This window comes from Pelodiscus sinensis, chromosome 1, assembly GCF_049634645.1.
Source record: "Pelodiscus sinensis isolate JC-2024 chromosome 1, ASM4963464v1, whole genome shotgun sequence".
Taxonomy (NCBI): domain Eukaryota; kingdom Metazoa; phylum Chordata; order Testudines; family Trionychidae; genus Pelodiscus; species Pelodiscus sinensis.
Window position 1 is genome coordinate 106,815,806 of NC_134711.1, and position 21,719 is coordinate 106,837,524.

Consider the following 21,719-nt stretch of genomic DNA (forward strand, 5'->3'; position numbering starts at 1 on the left):
TATGCATACCGCACTTGCTAATGAAGCCCGGGATTTGAATTTCCCGGGCTTCATTAGCATAAGCGGGGAGCCGCCATTTTTAAATCCCCGCTGCTTCGAACCCCGTGCAGCGCGGCTACATGGGGCTCGAACTAGGTAGTTCGGACTAGGTTCCTATTCCGAACTACCGTTACTCCTCGTGAAATGAGGTGTACCGGTAGTTCGGAATAGGCACCCTAGTCCGAACTACCTAGTTCGAGCCCCGTGTAGCCGCGCTGCACGGGGTTCGAAGCAGCGGGGATTTAAAAATGGCGGCTCCCCGCTTATGCTAATGAAGCCCGGGAAATTCAAATCCCGGGCTTCATTAGCAAGTGCGGTATGCATACATTACCCCGCTAGTTCGAACTAGCGGGGTAGTGTAGACATACCCTCTGGGAGTAGTTATTAATGGTTCACAATCCTGCTGGAAAGCTATAACAAGTGGGGTTCCGCAGTGGTCTGTTTTGGGACTGGCTCTGTTCAATATCTTCATCAACAATTTAGATATTGGCATAGAAAGTATGCTTATTAAGTTTGCAGATGATACCAAGCTGGGAGGGGTTGTGACTGCTCTGCAGGATAGGGTCATAATTCAAAATAATCTGGACAAATTGGAGAAATGGTCTGAAGTAAACAGAATGAAGTTTAATAAACATAAATGCAAAGTGCTCTACTTAGGAAGGAACAATCAGTTTCACACATACAGAATGGGAAGTGACAGTCTAGGAAGGAGTACGGCAGAAAGGGATCTAGGGGTTATAGTGGACCACAAGCTGAATATGTGTCAGCAGTGTGGTACTGTTGCAAAGAAAGCAAACATGATTCTGGGATGCATTAACAGATGTTTTGTGAGCAAGCCACGCGAAGTCATTCTTCTGCTCTACTTTGCGCTAGTTAGGCCTCTGTTGGAGTATTGTGTCCAGTTCTGGGCACCGCATTTCAAGAAAGACATGGAGAAATTGGAAAGGGTCCAGAGAAGAGCAACAAGAATGATTAAAGGTCTAGAGAACATGACCTATGAAGGAAGGCTGAAAGAACTGGGTTTGTTTAGTTTAGAAAAGAGAAGATTGAGGGGGAACATGATAGCAGTTTCAGGTATCTAAAAGGGTGTCATAAGGAGGAGGGAGAAAATTTGTTCATCTTGACCTCTGAGGATAGAACAAGAAGCAATGGGCTTAAACTGCAGCAAGGAAGGTTTAGGTTGGACATTAGGAAAAAGTTCCTAACTGTCAGGGTAGTCAAACACTAGAATAAATTGCCCAGGGAGGTTGCGGAATCCTTATCTTTGGAGATATTTAAAAGTAGGTTAGATCAGCGTTTCCCAAACTATGGGCCGCGGCCCGTACTGGGCCACGGGGAAAAAAAACCGGGTCTCAGCGTGGCTGACAGGGTGTTCTGGGCTTCCGGACTGCCCGTGCAGCGCCGGGTTCCCCAAGCCCTCAGCTGGGCTGGGCGGATGCAGCCGTATGTTTCAGGCTCCCGGCAGAGGCATAGTGAGGGTTACCAAGTGAGCTCTTATTGCTGGCTGTGGAGCGGGGATGGGGTTTGGATATGGGACGCGGGGAAACAGGGTTGGGGCAGTGGAGCTGCCCAGAGGGAGATAGGGAAGGGAACTGGCAGATGGAAACAGGGTTGGCTGGGGCGGGGGGAACCGGCTGGCAGAAGCAAGTCTGGCCGGGGCGAGGGCAGGAGCAGAGGGGCTGGCCAGGGGAGATCGCGGGGGGGAACTGGCTGGCAGAAGCAGGGCTGGCCGGAGCAGGGGAGGGAGCAGGAGCAGAGGGGCTGGCCAGGGGAGATTGCTGGGGGAACCGGCTGGCGGGGGCAGTGAGGCTGGCTGGCGAACCGGCCGGTGGAAGCAGGACTGGCTGGGGCAGTAGGGCTTGCCAGGAGAGATCGGGAGAGAATCGGCTGGCAGGGACAGCCAGACTGGCCCAGGGAGTGGGGGTGGAAGGTGCAGGGGGGGAAGGGGAAGAAAGATTTGGCCAGTGGGGAGCAGGACAGTTCAAGGCGCACACACATCCTGAATAAAAATTTAAAAGCAGTGCCTTTTAAATATCCCCACTGCTGACAGTGAGGTTTAAAGACACTACAGTGTGCCAGAATGGAGAGAACCTGGTGCATTCACCATCCGCAATGAGAATATGGATAAAAAATTCCAAAGATGGTGTCGGCTTTCTGAAAATAAATGAGCCCCTTTTCAATACACGATGTGGTGGTGCAGGGTTTTATTGGATTACAGTCCATTTTTCCAATCCATATTCCCTTAACTTGTTGGTAAGAATGTGGTGGGTGGCCATATCAAAAGCTTTGCTAAAGCTGGCCCTGGGGGCTTTGGGAGGACCAAAAACAATGTGTTTGCATATTCCTCATTTGCTTAATGAATATGCAAATGTATGTTACCAGTCCTCTGAAAACTCGTGAATGGATTTACTGATCCCCGTGTCAAAAATTTTGGGAACCCCTGGGTTAGATAAATATCTATCAGGGATGGTCTAGACAGTATTTGGTCCTGCCATGCGGGCAGGGGACTAGACTCGATGACCTCTCGAGGTCCCTTCCAGTCCTAGTATTCTATGATTCTATATTACATCTTCCTTTGGAATTATTCTCTTCCTGTGTTCATTTTTTACTGGATGTAATGTTAACATATTTTTACTCCCACTGATGTCATTTTTCACTTTTTTAAAACCCCTGTGTCAACCAAGCTTGAGAATCTGAATTCCTGTTTCCTTGACTCTGTGTCAATATTAATATTAAAGGAATGCAAATCTGCTAATAGAAGATCCTTCCCCCCCCCTCCATCCCCACCCCGCACGCTCCCCAACCCTTAGAATCAAATCCAGGTCCCACAGAAATCAGTGGCAAAATTCCCACTCATTTCAGTGGGGCCAGAGTTTCACCCAACTGATTCAGCAAAGCTGTTAAGCATTTCAGTCCCTAATGTGAAACAAATGCTTGTGTGCTTTGGTGAGTCAGAGGGCAGGTCTTCATGACAGAGCTATACTGGTGTTGCTGCAATAGATGCTGTAGCATTAATTTAGCTGGTCTGGTGAAGACCTGGAGAGCACTCTCACATTAATTTCTGTACTTCCCGAGAGGTGTAATGGTGGGAGAGCGTTTCGCATAAGTCAGCCTAGATTTGTTGACTCCATTTATGTCATTCATCTAATTGAAGTAGCATAGCTCTGATCAGTTACTGTGGTAGTGTAGGTCTGGCCAGCATCTGTGTGCATTCCCAACCATATTTGTTTAATGTACTTATATTTGTAGTCCTTTTTTGCTCTTTTTAGCTATCCGGAGCTGATAAAGTTGAGAGAGAGTGTGCTTGATTCCGTACCTTATTGTTGATTCATCAATCAACTTGATTACAAGTGCCAGTCAGATACACCTTTCTATTCCCTTTAATGGTATTGGCATTGCACAGAAGTCACTGACAGCAGGTAGTCTGTAGATGGTCCAGATCCTCAGCTGGTCTCAATGGTGTATCTCCATTGACTTTAACAGAACAATGCTAACTGCTCCAGCATTTCAGATGAGGCAGTGATCTGGAGGGAAATGCATGGGGTTGAGATTTTGGTGGTCCTGAATTCTAATCCTGGCTTTGCTAGTGACTCTGTATGTAGGTGTGGATAGAACACTCCAGCTTTCTTTCTCAATTTTTTCCCCATATGTAAGATGTTGATAATACTTACCCATCTACCTTAATTCGTCACATCTGTACAGTGCTTTGGGTGAATAAAGTGCTATAAAGTGCTAAATATTGTAAGCATCCAGCCTTTCAGATATGCATCCAAACCTGGACTCCGAACTTTTTTTGGGGGGTGCCCATTACTCTTAATACTTTAAAGAGAAATCAAAATCACATAAGGAAGAAATGATGAGAGGCGGGTGCCAGATATTTTGATGAAAGTCAATAAATTTGTAGGAATAAGAGCCAAGCAGTTTTGCAAAGATGAAAAAGATTAGCTCATGGCGCTTTTGGTCTAGACTGTAGTCTTAACTGCTTAACTGAATATGAAACATGCCTTTGAAAAACACCATTGCACTTTGGCCACATACAAATGGTTTCAGGAAAAGGCTGAACTTACTATGATTACTACCTTCTTGCACATTAGCTCTAATGGGAAAACTAGAAAGCTTTTTTTATTGTTATTTTGATAAATTGAGTTCAAGAAATAAATCTTTAAAAAAATATTGAGATTAAAGATTATTTTTAAAGAAAACAATCTGGTGGGCCGAATTATGTGTGGAAATCTCAGCTGAGGTGGAGAAAATCAGTTTTTAAGTGTAATTTAATAGAAATAATTCACTCAGGGCTTGTCTACACATACAGCACGGCAGTGGCACAGCTGTACTAATGCATCTGTGCTGCTGCAGCGCTTGTGGTGAAGATAACTCTATGCTGACATGAGAGAGCTCTCCCATTGGCATAATCAAATTAACTCTGCAAGAGGCAGTACCTATGTCAGCAGAAAAAGCTCTGTCACCAACATAGCACTGTCCATACCAGCACATAAGTTTATATAACTTATTTTGCCTTGGAGGTGGTTTGTTTAAACACCTGAGGCTGTAGTGTAGAGATAGCCTCAGCCAAATTGATTGGAGTTGGAATTATTTGTAAAGAAATAGTTTCCCTAAAGGAAAATTCCTATAAAGTTTTTAATATAGAATGATCTCAGTTTTATATCTTTTGGAACCTTCTTGTAACATTTAATGTAAAATTATATCCCAACTATAGAATTTTACAGGGTGGTTATAAAAACTATAGAAAATGATAATTATCTGTCAAATCATGTAACACTTTAGTATAATTTCTGTGACACCCTGATGATTTAATCTCTATTAAATTCTGTAGGACCTTTTCTTTTTCTTTATAAATAATAAACATATAACTGTTTCCTTACTAAAATGTCTATAATAAAAGCATACAAAAAGTCCATGGTCTCTGGAAGCAGTTTGGATAGGAATCTGCTCAAAATGAAGTCTTGGAATCAAAAAGTGTAATGAAGTGAACCTTTATGGTACATTTATTTTTATGGTGACAGCAAGGGAGAGAAGAAAAATAGGCCCTCATGTTAACCAACTATTGAATGATTAGCTGAATTGCTTATTTCAAAGTTAACGTATTTTCTGTCAAAGAAAATAGAGGTTTTGAGCTCATTAAATTTTATCTGGTTGCCTCATATTGTGAATAGAGAACCAGATGTAAATTGGTTTAGCTCAAAAACCTGACCCAGTACCTTTGGGATCCCTTAATGTAGCTCGAAATAAGAAACCAGCTTTTCATTTCAAAATAAAGATCAGTTATGTCATCAATCACCTACTCAGAAGGTCCCTTTTCAAATTAGGGGGTCTACCGCTGGAGTTTGCAATTCTGTCTTTGTACTATTACCTGTAGTTCTTATTCGGAGACTGCTTCGGTTGACTTCATTGGGAGTTTTGCCATTTACTTTAATAGAGGCAGAATAAGGCTCTGAGTTATGTTTAGATAAAAAGACAAACATGCTACTGCTGCTGCCCCAAGCCAGGCACTCCATTAATCTCTGGGGCCCCATCACTCAGAGGACAGGATACCATGGGGGGGGGGGGGGGCAGCAGAAAGGGGTGGAGCTTGGGGGATGGATGCAGACACACAGCCCCGGGACCACCAGGACTCCTGGGCAAGATTACAAATAAGTCCTGACTGTAGATGGCCCATGGGCTGTGAGTTTGAGATCTCTCACAGGGGGGTGTCTAACCTCTTAAAAATGATGGCAATTCCACAACCTCTTTAGGCAACCTACTTAACCATCCTTGACAGGAAGTTTTTCCTAATGTCCAATATAAAGCACCCATGTTGCAGATCCCTTTCAGCAGTACTCCTTAAGACAGTCATTTCCCATGTTGTATGTGTCAAAGTGATTGTTCCTTCCTAAGTGGAGTATTTTGCATTTGTCCTTATTGAATTTCATCCTATTTACCTCAGACCATTTCTCCCGTTTGTCCAGATCATTCTGAATTATGACTCTCTTCTCCACTTGGAACTCCTCCCAGCTTGGTATCATTCTCAGACTTTGTAAGCATACTCTCTATGCCATTATCTAAAATGTTGATAAGGATATCAAGCAGAATGGGTTCCAAAATGGATTCCTGCAGAATCCCACTTGTTATGCACTTCTAGTACGACTGAATCATTGATAACTACTTTAGAGGAATCGTTATCCAACCAGTTATGCACCCATGTTATACTAGTACTGTCTAGATTGTATTTCCCTAATTTATTTATAAGAAGGTCATGCAAGATGGTTTCAAATCCTTTTCTTAAGTCTAGGTATACCACATCTACTGCTTCCCTCTTATCCACAAGGCTTGTTACCCTCTCAAAGATGGCCATTAGGTTGGTTTGAAATTCTTTGTTCTTTACAAATTCATGCTGACTGTTACTTATCTTATTATCTTCCAGATGTTTTCAAATAGATTCCTTAATTTCCTACATTATATTTCTTGGCACAGAAATATACTACTGGTCTGTAGTTTCCTGAGTTGGCCTTATTTCTCTTTTTATAGATGGGCACTATATTTGTCTTTTTTCTGTCTTCTATGACTTTTCAAAGATAGCTAATGGCTCAGCTATTTTCTCAGTCATCTCCTTGAGTATTCTAGGATGCATTTTATCAGGCCCTGGTGAAGACATCTAACTTTTCTTAGTAATTTTTAACTCATTCTTTTCCTATTTTAACTTCTGAACCTACCTCATTTTCTCAAGCAGTCATTATATTAGGTGATCAGTCACCACAAACCTTGGTGAAAACCGAAACAAGGAAGTTGTTGCCCATCTCTGCCATTTCCACATTTTCTGTTATTGTTTTTTCCTCCTCATTGAGTAATGCCCTGCTCTTGGTCTTCTCTTGCTTCTAATGAATTTGTATAATGTTTTCTTGTACCCTCTATTGATAGTACAGGCCATCCTCACTATAAGTCCAAGTTACGTTCCAAAAATCTTGGACTTATAGCGAAACAACTTAAAGTGAGGAATTTTTTTTCCCCGTGGCTGATTTCCATTTGCACAAATTGGTAGTTTTGTGGGGGTTTTTGTGTGACTTAATAGCAGAGAATGGGAGGACTTAATAATGCATCAGTTCCTTCAAGCATCAATGACTTTAGTGTACCAGGGCAATTTATAGTGGGGAGGCACTGTGTAGCCCTTTTGTGCATAGGGATGAACTGATTTTAAAGGTCCCCTCCCGCACAGTAGCGGTGCCTGTGAGCAGAGTTTTAAATCATTTTGGCTCGTTTTGGAACATAGTGACAGCAAGGGCTCTAGAACGAGGAGAGGAGTTTGTCTACATTGTATTTGAAATAGCAAAGAGGTTGTTTTCAAGGGCAAGAGTTGGTGGCTCAAATGTAGGTTGGATATCCATGCTCAAGTCTGTTAGGCTCTGATCCAGAAAAGCACAATCAGACTTTCACTGGTCTCCTTGATTTCAGTGGCACTGCTCGATGGATACCTTTGCATTGCAAAGACAAAGCAGCAGCACTGAGTCTCAGAGCCAGGCTTAGTTGACTCAGGTTTGCAGGGTGCAGTCTAAAATTAGCAGTGCTCCGTGACCCTCCTTCCTTGTTGGATTTGAGAGCTCAGATTCCAGTCAGAGGAGGAACAGTTTCACCATTGTTTTAGCTCTGCAGCCTGAGTTCTATGATTTTTGTGCCACCATTTTCTTGTTTGCAGTGTAAGTATAATCAAAAGCTTTCAGTGAAGCACACCTTAAAGTGCTTTATTGGATTTGGAGCCTTATTCATTAGGCTGGGCAGGCAGTGTGACTGCTAAGGGTTTGAGGAGGCTCTCTTTTCGGAGGACTGATATGTGCACCCTGTGTATTTGAAACATAATCCATTCTTACAGCACTTTGGTGCATGTTACAGATGCTTAATAAAAAAAATCCAATAAAACTTTAATAATCTCAAATAATTAGGAAATCTGAACACATATGTTGCCTAGCAATGAATGTGCTGCTGAGACTTTGAAAGTTATAATAAGTTTTAAAAAGCAGAGAATGCTCTATCCTTTCACAATACTATTCTCACTATTCTCTGGAGGGGCGCAAAATAAAAATGTGTAGTTAATTGATGTGATGTGGGAAGCAGTTAAACATAATTTGGAGTAGTTTCAAAGCAAAGTTTAATAGAACAGAAGGGAATCGTCTTAAGTAAGTGCTGCAAATCAACAAGGTTAGTAGCCAGAGAAATCCTCCTGGGTCAAATGTCAAAGTTAACTGCAGTTTCCATTCTCAGTATGTTTTTAAGATAATCCTTTTGTTCTGTGTATAGAGGGTCTATTGATCCAGTAACCCTCGTGTGTCCTGATATACTGTTTTCAGATGGATCTTTTCCTGAGGGTCAAAAGTCCTATCTCAGTTCTACTGATTTATATCAGGAGTAAAGATTTAAATGCACAACATTCTTCCTTTTTTGTGGGGAAGGAGGAAGGGTGTCACTTTCAGATAGTTTCCTCCACTCAGTTTACAACCTGGATCAAAACATATCAGTACTTCTCCAAGATGGTCCAGGAAGGACACTGCAATGCAGCAAAAGTTATCTGCTTGCTGCTAAAGGTTGGGACTTGCTTACTACCCTCAACCCCAAGTGTTTTCTTTTGTGTCCCAAACAGTTTTAATGTTAATGGAATCTCATTTGACAAGTCTGCAGAGACTAATTAGAAGTATATTAAAATTTATTATTTATGAAATACCTCGCTCTTGCATAGTGCTTTAAATTAGTAGATCTGTGAGCTTTACAAAGGAGATAACTTTTACAGGGCACTCATAAACATACAGCTTTCTATAATAGAATGTAATGACAGTCCCCTGTTGAGGTGAGGCAGTACCTACTCTGTGTCAAAAGAAGCAACTTATTCAAGAAACCAATGCAGTGAAACCACTCCCAGTGTTTGTTGCAAGCTGGTGCAGTGTGATATCACTGATGGAGGGAAAACGTTTTAAATGTTTTCAGTAGTTGCTCTGGCTTCTGAAGTGATACACAGTGTTAAAGAAAAAGACTATCAGTTATTAGATGTAATTACTGAACACTGAATAGATAATGCTGCAAATGTTACATATCTGCATTCTTATTTAAACCCCGCAATTTTTCTGTTACACCCTGGGAAATGTGGCCTTTATATCATCTCATTTCTCTTCTGTGTATGGCTCACTGCAGTGCACTTGCTTACAAGGGAATTGGTGTTAACGAATTGCAGAAATTAGAGAAGAAAATCATTCGTCTCACAGCCCTCTCTGAGTTAATGCTGCCAAAATACACATGTAAATGGTGTACAAAGATTGCCTACTAAGCATAGCCTTGACTTTGTTACAGTTCTGATGTTCCTAAGATATCATTTTTGTACATCAAAAGACCACAATGGCCCGAGTCATGAAACTGTCAACATGTTGACACATGCCAAAAGAGGAAGCTCGTATGTATCCCTCCTCCCCACCCGGCCCCCCAAGGCTGAGGAATTTGTATAGCTCTGGTTCTCACATAATGAATGTATTCATGTTGAACCTGTGGAAAAGGCTATTAAATATCAAATGGTGCTTCACATTTGAATCTGTGTGCAGGCTTGTGGTGGGGCTCGCACAGTTGGAAATGGTCATCACTTCATTACTGAAGCAGGCTGTAATCTTATTCAAAGAGAAAGCAAAATCTCTTTTGTTTTGTTTTATCTTTTAAATAGTCTGATGAAGTTAGGGGTAGGTCTGAGAAGGGAAATTAACTTCAGAATAAGAACAGCTGGTGCTTTTCTGTTAAATAACTGTTTTGGGAAACCTCCATTTCATCAAAATGATTATGGTCAACATAAAGATCCATTAGGATAACGACAAGAGCTGGGAAAAACAAATGGTGACAGGAGGTGGAGGAGCTTACCTCTGTGTGTGTAAATGGCAAGGGGTGTGTGTGCGTTTCTTTGATAAGTAGAAATAATCAAATATTCCACCAAAAAGTTTTTTGGATGGAAAATGGCTTTTTGATAGGACAGATTTTTGAGAAACGTCTATTTTTTCCTCAAAACATTTTGTAAGGAAGACAAAATATTCCCAATCAGCTGTAATGTTAAAAGTGGCAAAAATGATCCCCTTTGCCAGTGTGGGGAGAACACAGTGAATCACTTAGGCCAAATCTGTACCCAAGGAGAAGGTCAAATCAAGACCCACTAAATAGAACTCCAGAGGATCTATCACAACAGCATTGATCTTCTGCTTAGTGAAGACATGCCCTAACTTATCCTCTCACTGTTCCCTCACCATCACAACACCTATCCCCATTCTAGAATGAGGGCAGAACTCCTCCACTGTGCTTAAGGCACAGCTGTGAGTTATATCCGTATCGTGCTGACTTGCACAGAAGGGGTGAAATTTTCTAAACGTTAACTATGAAGTGTGTCACCTGAATTAGGAGCCTGATGTTTTTTCTCAGCGCCAGTTGACGATACTGTGGAACCTAATCAGGGACCTAATTTTGGATTTAATGGCAAAATTTTCAAAAGCGCTTAAGTGAAACAGGAGCCTAAGTCTCATGGGCCTTCTGTGTACACTTAAGTATGAATAGTGATAGAAATGTAGCCGTGTTAGTCTGGTGTAGCTGAAACAAAATACAGGACTATGTAGCACTTTAAAGACTAACAAGATGGTTTATTAGGTGATGAGCTTTCGTGGGCCAGACCCACTTCCTCAGATCAAATAGTGGAAGAAAATTGGCACAACCATATGGTTCCTATTTGATCTGAGGAAGTGGGTCTGGCCCACGAAAGCTCATCACCTAATAAACCATCTTATTAGTCTTTAAAATGCTACATAGTCCTGTTTTTTACTTAAGTATGAAATATTTTTCCAGAGTTTGGGTCCGGGTGAGGGTAGGAGCTCATGGTGGTGCTACCCTTGTAATAAAATACAGAGTCCCTTGATAAATTCTATTCATAAAGAATCTTAAAGTGCTTCACTTGTAATCTGTTTAGTAATCCATGGCCGCTGGGACAGTTTCTAACATTCAAAAACTCTGAGCAGTGCCATCTCCCATACACTTCCTTCTGTCCTGGACTAACTGGAATACCCACTCTGCTCTCCTCCCCAGGTTCCACTCCCCTGAAGTACAGCACAGGCAATAGTCAGTCTTTGACTAGTGACAGGTGTAAGGTTTGAGCTCGCATGATACCCAGCCAGTGCTCACTTCCATTGCAGCATGCAGTGTTGTTATAGCCATGTTGGTCCTAGGCTTTTCGAGACACAAAGTGGGTGAGGTAATCTCTTTTAGGTGACCTGAAGAGGAGCTCTCTATCAACTTGAAATCTTGGCTCTTTCACCAACAGAAGTTGGTCCAATGGAAGATATTAACCCCTCTCGCCTTGTCTCTGTTTCCATTACAATAGCCAGGTGGGGTCCTCATTGTACTAGCACTGTACAAACATATTAAAGTAAACCTCAGCATCAGGAGCTTTCAGTTTAATTGTGAGAAATTAGTTGTGCTTGTTAGAAATGTCGCGGCAAGGGGAGGGGAGGTGGGTGAATGGCAGTGCAAGCCGGGCTTTGATAGGATAGCTGTGTGCAGTTTATAGAAGCTGGTTTGTTTGTGTTTGTAATGGAGACAAAGAACCACATCACTAATAGCTGTCTTAGCTCCCCATCTGCTTTCTGATTAACTTCTGACATAGGGGAAATGAATCTTAAGGAGGGATGTAAAAAAGGCTAAAGGGAGTGGGTTTAGGGAGTAAGTGGGAAGGAATGTTCCACAAATAAAGGGTGACACAGGAAAAAAACATAAAAATGGTTTTTGGCAAGAATGGATTTGTGAGCGCTCAAAGGCATTTCATGCTCATTGCTTTGTAAAGGAGTCGGGAGTTAGAAACTTTCACTATAAACCCCTGAAATAAGCAATACTAAGTATGAAATAACCATTAAGAAAAGCTGTGGGATGAGATGTAACTGTAGCAGACAGCTCCAATGAAAAGTTTGTAACAAGGTAATGGGAGCTTATCTTCCTCCAGCCTTTATTTTTGTTGGCGGTAAATGGTGAGCAGAGACAGAACATTGTTGTCTGTAGGTTTATGTAAAACTCATGATTTTTTTAAATATAAAAGCCATTAACAAATGCTGTGTTTCAAATTTGTTTTTATAGATTTCATAATACAGGTACATCAATTACAGTGTAGTTATAGAACTGTCCTAGTTTTTTTTACAGTTGCCACTACTTTGTTATCCTTAAAATCTGCATTGATTAATATCACCCCTTTTAGTCTTGCCCATAATATATGTGTTATTTTGTAGAATCCTGGTACACAGACACATTGTCATTATAATGTAATTACTATGAAGTTTTACTTTGTGATAATGTATTTGTTATAAAAAGCTACAAGTAGAAGTTAAATTATATGGGTGCACTTGATTTATAGTGTAGCTCTGAATTACATTTCCACTGCATTCTCACGGAGTTACAAGGAATTTTCAAGTAGATAATTCAAAGTCCTGATGAAAGTTCAGTATCTGTCTCTGGAACTCTCTATGTAGTTATTAGGGCACTGAACTGGGACTCAGGAGACTTGGTTTCTAGTCCCAGCTCTGCCACTGGTCTGTGAGATGACCTTGGGCAAGTCATTTCCCTTCCCACTATATCAGTCTTCCCCATTGGTAAAATTAGAAAAATCAAGATACTGACATCCCTTGTAGTGCAGTTTGAGACCTGCGAATGAACATCACAGTGTAAGAACTGCTAGATGGTGGTATAATTTAAATATCCTTGTATTTCCCATAGATGTGTATCGTGTTTGAAATGAACCCTTATTTCTGTGTAATAACAAATTTATACATGTAACCACCATGAAGCTTATTCAAAAATATAATAAAAAACCGCTCCCTAGCAGCTGTATAAACTGTGATACAATGGTATCTGTATCCGACACAAGCATATTGAATGCTGCTGGTGTGAACAAGAGTTCAAAAAAAATTCCCACCAGCTGGGAACCGGGCCCTTCTTGCTTCTCCCTCTGGTAATGTGAGCTGTTGGAACTGTCTGAATAAAGTTTTCACTTTTTGGTCTTTGGGCATATACAGTTGGCTTTTTGAAGAAGGTGTATGCCTAAAACTGCAAAGAGTCTTCCTTTTGATACTGCTTTGTGATAAAGAAATTCAGCTGAATAGTGTTCACATTAAAGAAGTACAGTAATTCTCAGGGCAAGATTAAACTGCTAAAAGAAAATATATCAATCAGAGTAGAAACTGTCTGCAGATTTTTGAGAAGTTTCTTGTTGGCCTGAATATTGAGATGACATTTTTAGAGACTTTACAATGGAGTTCAGTAACCATATGGACTCGATATTTTGGCTCAATAGAAGCACTAGGTATCCAGTTTGTTTCTGCAAATGTCTTTTTGCAATTAATGAAGACAGAAATAAGGTCATTTCAATAAATGTAGTGCAAAAGTTTAAGAAAAATGCATCTAATAAGAAAAGCTACAGTAATGTACTACAACAAATTAGAAGCATAAATTAAGCATTCAGATTCACTACAGAAAAGGGCATGTATTAGAAAAAGATTGTTACCAGGATATACAGGCAGTCCCCGGGTTACGTACAAGATAGGGACTGTAGGTTTGTTCTTAAGTTGAATCTGTATGTAAGTTGGAACTGGCGTCCAGATTCAGCCGCTGCTGAAACTAATCAGTTTCAACAGCGGCTGAATCTGGATGCCAGTTCTGACTTACATACAGATTCAACTTAAGAACCCCAGGCATCCCCAAGTCAGCCCGGGGCAGGGGCTTCCTGTAGTCAGCCGCTGGTCAGTTTCAGCTGCGGCTGACTTGGGGACGCCTGGGGCAAAGCAGCTGGGGTGCTGCTGGGTTGGTCCAGTAGCACCGCCGCTCCTCGGCGCTACTGGACCAACCCAGCAGCACCCAAGCTGCTCTGCCCCAGGCGTCCTGATTCAGCCGCTGCTGAAACTGACCAGCAGTGGCTGAATCAGGACGCCTGGGGCAGAGCAGCTGGGGTGCTGCCGGATTGGTCCAGTAGCGCCCAGAGCAGCGCTACGGGACCAACCAGCAGCGCCCCAGCTGCTGTACCACAGGCGTACGGAGCAAAGCCGCAGAGCACGGGGGCAGCGGGACAGCCCAGACGCGCCGTGGCTGTCCTGCTGCCCTCGGGCTCCGCGGCTTTGCTCTGCTTTGCTCCGCTTCTCCCTGGTCTGCAGATCAGGGGGACGGGGAGCAAAGCGGCGGAACACGCGGGCAGCGGACAGCCCAGACGCGTCTGGGCTGTCCGCTGCCCGCGTGTTCCGCCGCTTTGCTCCCCGTCCGCCTGGTCTGCAGACCAGGGAGACGGGGAGCAAAGCAGAGCAAAGCCAAGGAGCACGCGGGCAGCGGACAGCCCAGACGCGTCTGGGCTGTCCGCTGCCCGCGTGCTCCGCCGCTTTGCTTCCTCTCCCTGGTCTGCTGAAGACCAGGGAGACGGCCCCGTTCGTAACTGCGGATTCGACATAAGTCGGATCCGCATAACTCGGGGACCACCTGTACTTGAATGCAGATATTGCAGCTGGCAGCTATTTTGTTTCTGCTTTGCAGTGGTTTCAGAGAGCTATTGAAGTGCTTATTTTTTGCACTTTTGGGAAGGATTTTTCCTTTCACTCAGTTTTAAAAACATCACGTTGTGAATGTAAGTGCTTAAATATTCTGTTTCCTAAACTGTTTTGCCAGAGTTTCTTTACGTTTTAAAGGAAACGTTTGACATTTAAAATGCGATTTTAGACACCTTCTGTAATTTTATTTTGAAAATGTTTGGTTATAGTTTCTAACAGTCTGATCTTGAAGATTTTATTACTCTCAGCTGTGCAGGTTAAATATCATCAGGATATCTGGCTACAATGCATTTGACCATTCTGAGACAGTTAAAATATCTTTGAAGTTAGTTACTTATAGAAGAAACTTTAACCATGTTTACAAATCATGCTAAAGTCTCCATTCTAGAATGTTGTTAAATTTATATCTATTCAATAAGTCTTGACTCATGCAGACCATGTACACACTAACAATGTTAAATAGCAGTTATCTGGCTAATTGTGTAGTCGATACAACTTGTGTCGACTACATGAGTAATAGATAAGGGGGCCTTCTGCAAAGCTGATTACTTGTTTACATCCTTAGTGTACACACTTATTTTTAAGCACACAAGTAATCCCACTGAATCCAAACATCCATTTAAGCACATGTATAAATCTAGTAAAAGCAGAATTCAGCTAGCACAGCCCCCCAGGTATTCAAGTCCCACTACAAGGGAACTAAAGCTATGTCTATACTTTGATCTCTGGTGTGATCTATCTTCAGTGTAGTGGATCTAGTAAGGACCCACAGTACTGAATGCTGAGGGCGCCCTCGTCGACCCGGTGCTACACAGGGTTGTGTGGAGAAAGGGAAGTTGATGGTAGAGTTTCTCCCATTGACCTCCTGCAATGGGACCCCCACCCCAGAAATTTGGTTTAAGGTACATTGATTCTAGCCACACAATTATTGTAGCTGAAGTTGCATGTCTTAAATCAAATTTCTCCCTGGCTGTGTCTACACTGCACCCCTTTTCTGGAAAAGGGATGCAGATTAGACACTTTGGAATAGCAAAATCCGCGGGGGATTTAAATATCCCTGTGACGGGGTGAGGCAACCCCGCACTAGAAGGGCCCCCCCCAGCGAGGCAGGGGAAAGCGGCGCGGCTTGTCTCGCCGCCGCCGAGGACGCGTCCGGTGGGGTAACCGGGACGCGCCGCTCGGCAGGCGGGCGAGCGGGCGGGACCCCGAGCAACACAGGGGAGGGCGGTGACGGGGTGAGGCAACCCCGCACCGAGGAGGGCCCCCCCAGCGGGGCAGGAAGAGACGCCACGGCGGGACCTGCTGCCGCCGGGGACGCAGGCAGCAGGGCAGCCGGGACATGCCGCCAGGCTGGCGGCTCCAGGGACACAGCCCGAGACAGCGCGGGGGAAGAACCCCCCCCCCGGCAAGGTTAGTGGGGACAACCGGGCAGGGACGGCACCCCACCAGCCTCGGGGCGGGCAGCCCCGCGGGCGCCCCAGCCGGCCCTATGCCCCACAGCTGCAGGAGAGGGAGAGAACGCTGGGGATGAGGGGAAACAGCTGGGGAGGAGAAGCTGGAGCCGTGGATGAGCACAGGTGTGAGTGCTCTGGAGGGGCGGGGCGGCACCTTCCCCAGGTATAAAGTCAGGAGAGGCAGAAGCAGGGGGAGGAGGAGAAGGAGGACGCTGGAGGCAGAGACTGAGACACACCGAGGAGGCGGCGAGACCAGCCAGCTGGTGAGCGGACGAGCGAGGGCGTGAGGAAGCAGCCCAGGGCGGGTGTACTGGAGCCCGAGGGTTGATGCGTTGCGGCTCTGTGCCCCATCAGCCAGGTCGGGGGAGAGAAGAACATCTCCCCCGCCTTAGGGCCCTGGGCTGGGGTCTGGAGAGAGGGAGGGCCCGGACCCCCCTCACCTCCTCGCTCGCGGGATCCTCGGGGCAACCACCGGGAGGGCCGACCCGGCGCCGCGGCACCGAGACTGGGACCTTCCGGGACGGCAACCGTGGGAGTGTGACTGCCCAGGACGGGGTGGGCTCACGGACCCCGTAACAATCCCCCCGCGGTATTTGCATTAACATGGCTGCCGCTTTTTTCCGGCTTGGGGATAAGCCGGAGAAAAGCGGCAGTCTAGACGTGATTCTCCGGAAAATAAACCCTTTTCCGGAGGATCTTTTATTCCTACTTGAAACATTACACATTCCTCAGAAACCTGCATATTCTATTCTGGTTTATATATTGCTGTTTGCCATTCTAGTTCTTCCACTGGGATTACAAGGGAAGAATTTTCTTTTTCTTGATTTCCCTTACCACAAAGCTGTCTCAAAGGGATGGTCCTCTCCTTTTAGGCATTTTAGACACAATCCAGGTGAGTATGTGAACTTGCTGGTTGTGCTGGCTGGAAAACAAGATGAGGGAGAGCTCTCAGAGCTGTAGTTTTCCTGTGTTTCCAAAGAAACATGCCTAACTGTGATAGTTGAGAACAAGAATGTGGTAGCTACTGGGAACAGCTTTATTTCTCTTTGTGAATAAACTAACTACTGTTTCAGAATGCTAAACTTTGTTTTCCTTTCTGAGAGGGTACATGGACTTCGACAGAGTATAGGTCTTCATTAATATTTTTTTCATGTGTCTTTTCATGTGCACGTTTTCCTGAAAATTCCATGTAACTACCAGAATTTTAAGAAAGCAATTAAGCTGTTCTGTGACCAGCTCAGAAATAAATATCATAATACTGTCTAATTGCATGCTTAAGTACTTGAATCAGTTTGGTAGTACACAGGAATAAGGGTTCACTTGAAAATATGGAAGCTATTTGACCATTCCATATGCTAATCCATATAAATACAGGAAAGTGAACATGAGAATTCCATGACATAGCAGTGGTCAGGCAATTAAAAGGTACTAACTATAGTATAAACTATGTAATTAAATTTCTGAGTCTCCAATTTTGCAGTAAATATATGAATTAAAAAGTATATCTTCAAAGTTGTTATATCAGTGTTACCATGGAGTTTGTGTACCAGGATTCTTTTAAAAAAGAAATGGTAATTATATGTAGCAGATGAGAACAGTACTGTAGATACAGCGCAACCATATTGTAGTTAATATATGTGTATGATGAAGTGTATCTCACATCTCTACTTTTGCAATTAGCACTTTTTTAGCAAATCTGAACATTATGGACCCAATTTGTGTTATGGTAGCATGACGAGGCTGCAGTCAATATTGGGGACCTATTGTACTAGCGACTATACAAACACACAGTAAAGACTGTCCTTGCCTCCAGATTCTGCCACTCTTTGGCTCAATACTATCTTACTCTAATGCTTACAGAGTAAAATAGTACTTAAGGCCTTGTCTACACTACCACGCTCAGTTGACCTAAGTTACACTACTCCAGCTACCTGAATAATACTGCTGGGCTACGTCTAGACTACATGGCTCTGTCGACGAAGCCATGTAAAATAGTTTATTCGGCTTAGTCAAAGAAGCGGGGATTTAAATAATCCCCACTTCATTAAAATAAAAATGGCCACCGCGCTGTGTTGACGATGAGCTGATCCGGCACAGCATGGCAGTCTAGACGTGGCGCGGTCGACAAGGGAAGCCTTTGTTGACCACTCCGGTAAACCTCGTTCACGGAGGTTTACCGGAGCGGTTGACAAAAGGCTTCCCTTGTCGACAGCACCATGTCTAGATTGCTGCGCTGTGCTGGATCAGTTGATCATCGGCACAGCGCGGCGGCCATTTTTATTTTAATTAAGTGGGGATTATTTAAATCCCCGCTTCTTTGACTATGCCGAATAAACTATTTTACATGGCTCCGTCAATGGAGCCATGTAGTCTAGACGTAGCCCTGGAGTTGACATAGTTTATGTTGACTTACTGTGATGTCTACATTGCGTTGAGTTGATTGGGAGATGCTCTTCTGTCAATTTACATTAATCTTATCATTGCAGTGGAGTACTGGAGTTGACCGGAGAACTCTCTGCATTTGATTTAGCGGGTTTTCGCTAGACGTGCTAAATTGACTTCTGCTACAGCAGCATCGATTCCCAGTACTTGTAGACATGGCCAGTGAGAGAAAAGGTGGCAAAATGGGTTTTATATATGTGTTCTCAATTTTAATCATCTGGTATCATTAATGTATCTGGTATCATAATTAATCATTCTTACAGTGTAAACCTGCCTTTCACAAATAGTGCCATGTGCACACAAGTACTGTTAAACTATGTGGTACTATTTTTACTGTTATATTTATAGTAATATTTATAGTAGATGGGGGTATAATTTAAAGCTTTTCAATTCACAGAAGCTGTAAACTGATTTTGGGGTGGGAGGGAGAGTTTGAATTTTTCCCTGAAAAATGAAGTTAGCTTAAAAACCTAGTATTGTGCAACAGAGGAAAATGCTGGCATAATCTTGTACATGAAGTATGATACTGGAAATAGCAACTTTTCCCCCTCCTGTTTGTTTTTCCAGTATGGGGTACTGTATCCTTTTTGTCCATGGTTTGAAAAAGCTCTGTGCCTGGTTAAATAGATGGGGAACTACAGTCCTGACCCTCTCTGCTTTGCTGCTGCTGTTGCTGTTCTCTTGGAAGACTGTGAGACAGAATGAAATCTGGTTGTCAAGAGAATCCCTCTTCAGGTATGATCAGAAACAGGAAAAATATTTGCTATATCTCTAAATTTATTTTTAAAGAAATAAATGCATCGCTTGTTGTTGTTGCATGGAACAAATCATTTTTATTGAGTAAAAGAAATAATTCTACTATTGTGTTGTGGCTTACTATTTTTATAGAGTGCTAAAAAAGTATGCTTTTTATAAAGAGGAGGAGGACCTGGTTCCTGCCATGAGGATATGGTATAATGTATCAATTTATACTTTTTAACTATCCTGGTATATGTGTAAAAGAGACAGATGGAGAGAAGAATTTTACATAAAACTAACATAAAGAACAATACTTTAATGAAATTATTACTTGTAACACTAATCCCAATTTACTTGGATCTGTCCCATGGTGAGCATGAGCTGGCAGCCAGGAGCCTCGGCACCTTCATCCAGTTATAGTGAAAGCGCCTGTGGTCCCAAGCCTTAGTTGCCCTGCCCCCTGGGGCCGTAGTGTGAGGGCTGGTATCCCTAGGCCTTGATGTGCCCCTCCCCCTAGGCTCTAGCTTCTTGTGGTGTATGGCTCTGATTGATTGTTTTTTGTTTTTTTTCTCACTGGTGTCTGGTCCCTAACTGAAAAAAGGTTCCCCGTAGCTGGTCTGAGTCTCAACAGCCAGTGCAGGACTCCTTTTGCTCTCTCCAGTTTCTGGCAGCATCACCATGTCTAGCCTTGTGCCAGTCAGCCTCACCACGCACACTCCTATAGCTCCAGCAAGAGACTATCAATGCTCTGGCCCAGCAACTCATCTGACACTGATCTGCTGGGCCCTGACTGGCTGCTACCCACTTCGTCATTCTAAGGAGCGTGGAAGACCTCTTTCCACCCCTTTCTAGAGCAGGGTGTGGCAGGACTACAAGGTCTCCAGTAGGGGGCCTCAGGACCTAATCCATCCCATCACAATCACCAACAAAAAAAGTCAAATCAGGTTTTATGGGCAGGTCTAAACCTCCCTTGTAGCACTATGACCCAAACTGGATTATGCTAAAGCAGGGGATTTTAACAAGGTCTAGGGCTATGTCTACACTCGCGGCTTCTTGCGCAAGTAATATGCAAATGAGGTTAAGTGTGGAATATCGCCGAGCCTCATTTGCATACCTAATGAACCACCATTTTTTCAGAAGAGGCTCTTGCGCAAGAAGGAGCATCTACACTGCTCCTTCTTGCGCAAGAAATACCCTCTTGCGCAATGCCGTTACACCTATTACTTTTCAGGAAGAACGGCATTGCACAAGAGGGTTTTTCTTGTGCAAGAAGGGGCAGTGTAGACACTCCTTCTTGCGCAAGAGTCTCTTCTGAAAAAAAAATGGTGGCTCATTATGTATGCAAATGAGGCTCGGAGATATTCCACGCTTAGCCTTATTTGCATATTACTTGCGCAAGAAGCCGCGAGTGTAGACATAGCCTGGGAGTAGTGTGCCCTGAGTCTTCTTTCAGTTATGAGGTCACAGTCTGAAAGATATTGAGAACCAGTGTACTACTGTGAGAACAAAGAAGTGAAACTGCCTAGAAACAGAAGTAACATGAACTCTCCAAACTGAGTGAAATGTAAACAATAGGAATAGTGAGATGGAAATGCAATCTTTAGCATCCTTTACGGGTTAAAGTAAGTGACATTTCCATTATTACACAGGTAAAGAAATCTGTCATTGAGGGATTGTGTGTGTGTGTTTCTAAAATAAAGTAAATGAAACACTGCTGAGAAAACCGAAAGATTCTGTAAAGGATAACAGGAAGAAAATGACTTCAGTGTTCTCTCGCCTAATATCTGAAATTTTGTGCAAACACTGATACCAACACTGTCTGCATATGAATAAGCTTTGATTTGCACAATATGACTATTTTAAAGTAAGTTTTAGTTTAAAAACCCAACAAAATCTTTGAATCAGTGTCTTTGTTAAAAATCCTGTTATCTTCTACAGGTATGGTTCATAATATGGTAGTAACACTATTAGAAAAATACAGAATATATTTTAGTAACATTTTAATAATGGTAAAAACTAAATGCCATAAAGTGTCAAATATTTCAGTGTTCTACTTGTCTATTGTTTGCCAATCTGTTTCCTTTACAACCTCATTTATATATTTTTCATTGAAGCATACCACTTAGAATTCAGTTTTTTTGGCAAACTTATTAAATTTACTTCTTGATGCTTTTTTTTAAAGCAATTATCTAGTTGTGAAGTCATAGTGGTAATGCAGGTGATTTGTAATTTAATTGTTTAAATTGATTTTCTAAGCTTTTCACTCTTATTATAAAGGAGGATGACCTTACTGCTAAACCTTTTTATATATTCCTTTAAATCAGTCCCATGCTATAGATGCAAATGTAACTGTGTTAGATGTTTTTAAAAGATTTGAAATAGGTTTTGCTTCAATATAACACGATTCACTGCCTATCTCCTAAAACATGTTTACATCCTAAACAATAGAAACCATGGCAATCAGATCCTGGGCTCA

General features: G+C 42.8%; 1 protein-coding gene across 6 annotated transcripts in view; it reads left to right on the forward strand.

Moving 5' to 3' along the window:
* Nucleotides 1-21,719, forward strand: part of TMTC1 (transmembrane O-mannosyltransferase targeting cadherins 1) — a 224,796-nt gene that overhangs the window by 131,472 nt on the left and 71,605 nt on the right. For 5 of the 6 annotated variants that reach the window (XM_075940703.1, XM_075940711.1, XM_075940707.1 and 2 more), the window contains one exon: nucleotides 19,073-19,240. The exons of the other annotated variant lie outside the window; for it this stretch is intronic. In XM_075940703.1, coding sequence (XP_075796818.1) covers nucleotides 19,073-19,240 — 168 coding nt within the window. The remainder of the gene's footprint in view (nucleotides 1-19,072; nucleotides 19,241-21,719) is intronic. 6 annotated transcript variants of the gene reach the window in all.